The 5,214-nt window shown below is 37.2% G+C and overlaps 1 protein-coding gene across 1 annotated transcript in view; it reads left to right on the top strand.

The window, feature by feature from the left end:
• DOLPP1 (dolichyldiphosphatase 1) overlaps nt 1–2,777 on the top strand; it is a gene marked incomplete in the record, with an annotated part of 1,057,587 nt that extends 1,054,810 nt beyond the window's left edge. The window contains 1 exon segment of the mRNA XM_044058255.1: nt 159–2,777. Coding sequence (XP_043914190.1) covers nt 159–195 — 37 coding nt within the window.
• Nucleotides 2,778–5,214: the final 2,437 nt, after the last annotated feature.

Below are 5,214 nucleotides of genomic sequence, written 5' to 3'. Positions count from 1 at the left end.
ATTTTAGCTATGTTTCATGGATTAATCATATTGAACAGCTTTTATACATTTATTACAGTATGTCTGATTGTTTCATAGTGCTTATCACTAGTAAAGCATCGCTGCTACTGATTATGACAAGACTATATTTTCTTTTTTAAAATATTTTCTTTATGTAGAAACAGACAACGAAAGATGGGCACCAAACTGCAGTGATTTTTGAAGACAGTCATTTTTATTCCTAACAGATGAACACACAGGGATATATGAAAAGACCCAGGCACAAAGAAGAAGTTTCTTTTTAACCAAAAGGACAGCAGTGGCTGAATGGGAGCTGGCAGGCCATCGCCTGGCTTGTTGGAGTGTGCACAGCTTGCTGTAGGCTCCCTGATGCGTGCAAATTAATATCATAGCTGAACTTCATACACAGCAGTGGCAGTTAAACACAGGTGTATGTTGCCTGTACAGTATACTGTGTGATTTTGGTGGGAAAGTTAAGATTTTGGGTATTGGTGAAGAGCAGAATTTCTGTTAAAAAAAGGAAACCTGCATGAAGTCTGCAGATAATAGAATATTTTAGCTGTATTTTTTAACAAGATTGTTTTAATCTTCCTTGGATGATAACATTCACAGACGTAGGCAATATTATCTGCCATGTTTCGGTATTAGAGCAGCTTGGGAGATTAAAGTGATCGTGGTTGCACTTTGTAATGATAAAAAATGTAAAGATTTGCATTAACACTAGTGATGTTTGTGAAGTTGTGTGTGCGCGAGGTGTGGGTGTGTGTGCATGTGTGTGTGTGTGTGTGTGTGTGTGTGTGTGTGTGTGTGTGTGCGCGCGCCTGCATATGTGTGAAGAGAAGCAAAGAAAAAAAAGTTTCTATAGTATGATTGTCTGTGTAACATTGTTTACTTTTGTTAAGGTAACGAAATGTCCTGTTAGTAAATTATTATGCATTTCCAGAAAGGTAGCATCACTGAGCCAGGGATATTGCAACCACAGGGCTTACTTGTTTGGTCTTCATCAGACTGCATAATTGTGTAGGCTGTTATCAACCGTGTATATTTTGTTTTCAAAACTAAGGAAATTAATTTTTGAAGTGCTTTTTATTGATGCATCAATAACAATGAAGAGAAAGCTTTATAATGCTACAGTTCCACTGCAAGGGATTGCAGTTTTATTGTTGTATAGTTTCTTTTAAGTGAGTGGTGTGGAATCTTGAATTTGTTGAATCAAAGATTCACTTTCTTTTACTGACACTGGGGCTTTTAGAAAATGAGTGTCAGGAAGTTTCAGGGTTGCAGATTGAGATTCCACTTGACCAAATACTGTCACATTCAGCTTCATTGTTGAATTTAGTTGCAGAGACTCTGCATCTTTTTTTAATGTACACCCTTATATGCAAGGGTACCATGATACATTACCTCCTTGTTTTTTGTTTCACCCCATTTAGAGGTGTAGCATTTTGTTCTTAACAATATGTCTTTGAACCATTGCATGCTTATGTGGTTCTGTTTTAAAAAGGGCTGTGCTGGTTAATAAGCTTGAAATCAGAAAGAGGAAAAAGCATAGTTAGCAAAAAAAAAAAAAAAGTAAAGAACATGAGGTTTGTTTTCAAAGATGGGTTTTCTAATACACGTGCCTTTCCAGATAACTCAGTTTTTCCATATAGATGTTGCATGAGTTCAACTGGCACTTTGCAGGTCAATCATGTCTTCAAGAGCTTACACATAAGGGCACATTTAAGAGGATAAATGTTCATATGTGAAACTTCCAGCTTGCTAGATTTGGGAAAAAAAATACAAAGGTCATTTTACCCTTGGCCTTAAACTGCTACAATACACAATGTATGAGTACAGTTTTTTCTTTCAAGTTGGAGATGGTATATTGCTTGTGGGCATGTGATTTTAGCTTGTGATGGCAAAAGTGTTGTTTCAGAAATGCACCCTATATATGAGAGGTGTGGTACCGTTAGACCAAACACGTGTTAACTCCAGGAAACTCTCAATTGTACCATTGCTCATTTTTTGCAGGATTACTTATATTATGTGCTGTCTGCATCCTGAGTGTAGGGGCATGATGTGTGATCAAATAGCAGACAAGCCTTTGTTTAAAGCCTGTGTCTTTTTTTTTTATTTGATGTTCAAGCCTACATTCTTCAGTGAAGCTCCATTCCCTACCTGTATTTTCTTAACAGATGCCTGTTTGAAGAAGCTGTGGCAGTGTTCATCAATGCTTTTACTAAATCATTAAGTATTTAATAACATTGGGAGCTACTGTGCATGGTAGTGCAATGTCCAAGTACTATACATGAAGTCTCTGCTTTTTCTTCAGCTGTTTCACTGACATGTGACTGCATTTCCTTGTATAACGGCTAACTTTAAGCATTGCATAAAACTTTCACTGGTTGTATAACGGAAGTTTAACTTGAATTTAAACTCCATTTCTGTTGATTACCATCCTTGAATTCTGTAGAACCAACAGAATGTATTTGTGTGCAAATAACATCAGTTTAGACTTCCAATGTCTGGATTAGAGAGCAGCAGCATGGCACAAGGTACTGTAATTGTAACAGGAATGTGAGCACCAAGTGGAGTCTGTCAATTCTCGATTTCAGAATACTGTCTTCATATCATTCTTTTGTACCCACATGCTCTGAATGTAAAGCTTCTATGTTTATTTTGATTTGGATCCACCATCAGTTTGTTTTGTATGAAAATGATACAAGTTCAGTCTTGTTCTAACTGATGTTGCCGACGTTATGCTTTTCTATGTTATAAATTCATAATTAACTGGTTGCTGATGTGAATTTTTTTCTGTTAGACTGACAAAGGCAGTGGCCTAAAAGTGGTTCAAAAATGATTTCACATACTTTGCACAGACTGTATTTTATTGCTGTGAATTAATGTCTTCCAAGTTTTATTTACCACACAGTTGAAACTGCCCACAGAACTGATTACGCTCCAGTTTTGAAATTGGTATGTTGTAGTTAGCTGACCAAGAAGTTTGGGTGATGAATTTTGCTGCTTCTTCTTGATACGTGCATAATCCCTGCTCTTAGAGGCAGCGTCTGCCAGTGCTCACCAGGAAGATAGCCAAGCTGTTTAGTAAAACTAGGGTTAAAAAAAAAAAAAAAAAAAAGTAATTAACTTTGTAAATGACAGGACTACTTGTTTCCATTGTATGTTTTGTGCTGCACTGTTTTATTGCATAACTTAACTTGAAAGTTTTGCACTTTGAGAACCCAGAGCTCTGGTCTCAAGTTTTTTGAGGAGAAAAAAAAATAGAAACTTGTCCTAAAACATTAGTACAACATTGCTATTTTTCTTATTCACCTTAAATAAATTACATTTCCTGTTGTGTTTTACAGGAATTGTTGAGTGAAAAAAAAAATGCTACATTACTGTGCCCAGCTGAAATTGTCAGGGCATTTCATTTTGTATATGTAGCATTTTTATTCCTGTACACAGGCTAACGCACACATGCACACTGAATGGAGGATACCTTGTCAGGTGCCTCACTGTCCTCTTAGTTGGATTTCCCCTTCCAATAGCTTTGCTTCAACTTATTTTTATTAGAAAATATAGAATGAATCCTATTCTAACATGATTTTTACCTGATTTAGATTTAGTCGTGAGTACTTCTAAAAAAATTAACAACTGTGCATGCGGAAGATAAATGCTGCTTGAGGGTTGTTACTTGCATTGTTTTTTAGATAAAAATTATCAGAACTCCTTTTCTGAGTAGTAAACCTCTTAACAAGATGATGCCCCTGTCATTGGCCTGAAATCTTAGTCTTTTTTTTAACACACAAAGCTAGTGGCATTGGCTTTTAGGGGATCCAATACTTCAGGCAAGGAATTTTCAGCTAATTTTCCTAAGAAAGTATACTCCGAGTGAAAACTGCAAAACCTAAAAACACTGACTTCAAAGACTCGGAAGGCAGAGAGTGAGGCCTTAGTGTACCCATCAGTCCATCTGAGACCTAAAAGCATTGGACCTTTTCAGTATGATAGACAGTAAGGAGACTAATCTTGTCAAATCCTCATTTTGCTGAGAGAACTGTTCATATGGAGTTCAAAAGAGTTATCAGATTTGTGCAAAAGATACTTGGACCTCTTGGAGATTGGAGAGCCAAGGTGGCAGCCTTCCCACATGTGCTCAAACCTTTGAAGGTGTTTTTGAAGTGGCTTCTTTAGGACCAGATTCACAACCCCACTCCCAGCCTAAACATCCTAATAGCTTTTCCAGAGTGCATAATGTGTGCAGATTTATTTGAATAATTTCTTTCCCCACTTCCATCCCTCTTGCCCTTTTTAGCAGTATTATTCAGGGCCAAGGAAAGTAAACTAACTGTAGCAGTTTGTGTCTTTCCAAGTATGAAGAGTATTAGATATGAATGGCATTCTTTTAATCTTAGACTTTAGGGGTATAAATTGTCATACCCACTTAATAAAATATCAAGGGAGTATACTATGGCAGCAGACGTCAGCATTAAATTTATGACACAAAGGATTCTCAGCTTAACACAGTCATCAAAGTGAGCAGGTATATCAGTAAATTGAGTGTGATGCTGTAGATATCTGTAGGAGTACAGCTTACAGGCTTAAGCAGGCATGCTTGTCTTGAGGATTCAACCTATGATTGATAAGGGGCAACAGTTCTTTTATGCTTCCTCTGAGGAAATGGATAACTTTTAAAAGGAAAACTGAAGACAATGGAATCAGTAGAACAACTGCTCTTTTCTCCCATACCATAATATAGCAATAATTGCCACTTCATTAGAAAGGTTTTTGCGGAAAAAAAATAGGCCTGTACTACAGGGTTCACAGAGACAGAACCTGTCTGCAAGAGTGGGATGCAAATCAAGTTTCCTCTCAGGAAGAAAGCAAAGAATACTGCACACTATATTCCCCAAATCTTTTCCCCCTTGTACAGTTTCTTCCCCCCACCCCAGTCCTCGTCACATAAGAAAATGGAGGGTTTTCTGCTTCAGAATGAATTGCTTTGATTGAATTTGCAGCCTGTTGCTGCAGGATGTAATTTAGAACTCTTCCTGAGATGCCTCCCATTTTTTTCTCTCAAGTGCTGGCATAACTAGGTATTGGTCAACTCATATGGAGCAATATCAAGCATTCCCTTGTAAAAGCAGGACAGTGTTTTTTTTTTTTTTTTTTTCCATGGTTATTCATGGTCCCAAAGAAGGAGCATCAGTGGAGATCCATGTTGGGATA

This window comes from Protopterus annectens, chromosome 16.part0 (assembly GCF_019279795.1).
Source record: "Protopterus annectens isolate FY-2018-M chromosome 16.part0, PAN1.0, whole genome shotgun sequence".
NCBI lineage: Eukaryota > Metazoa > Chordata > Ceratodontiformes > Protopteridae > Protopterus > Protopterus annectens.
This window is presented reverse-complemented; position numbering and strand designations above follow the sequence as displayed.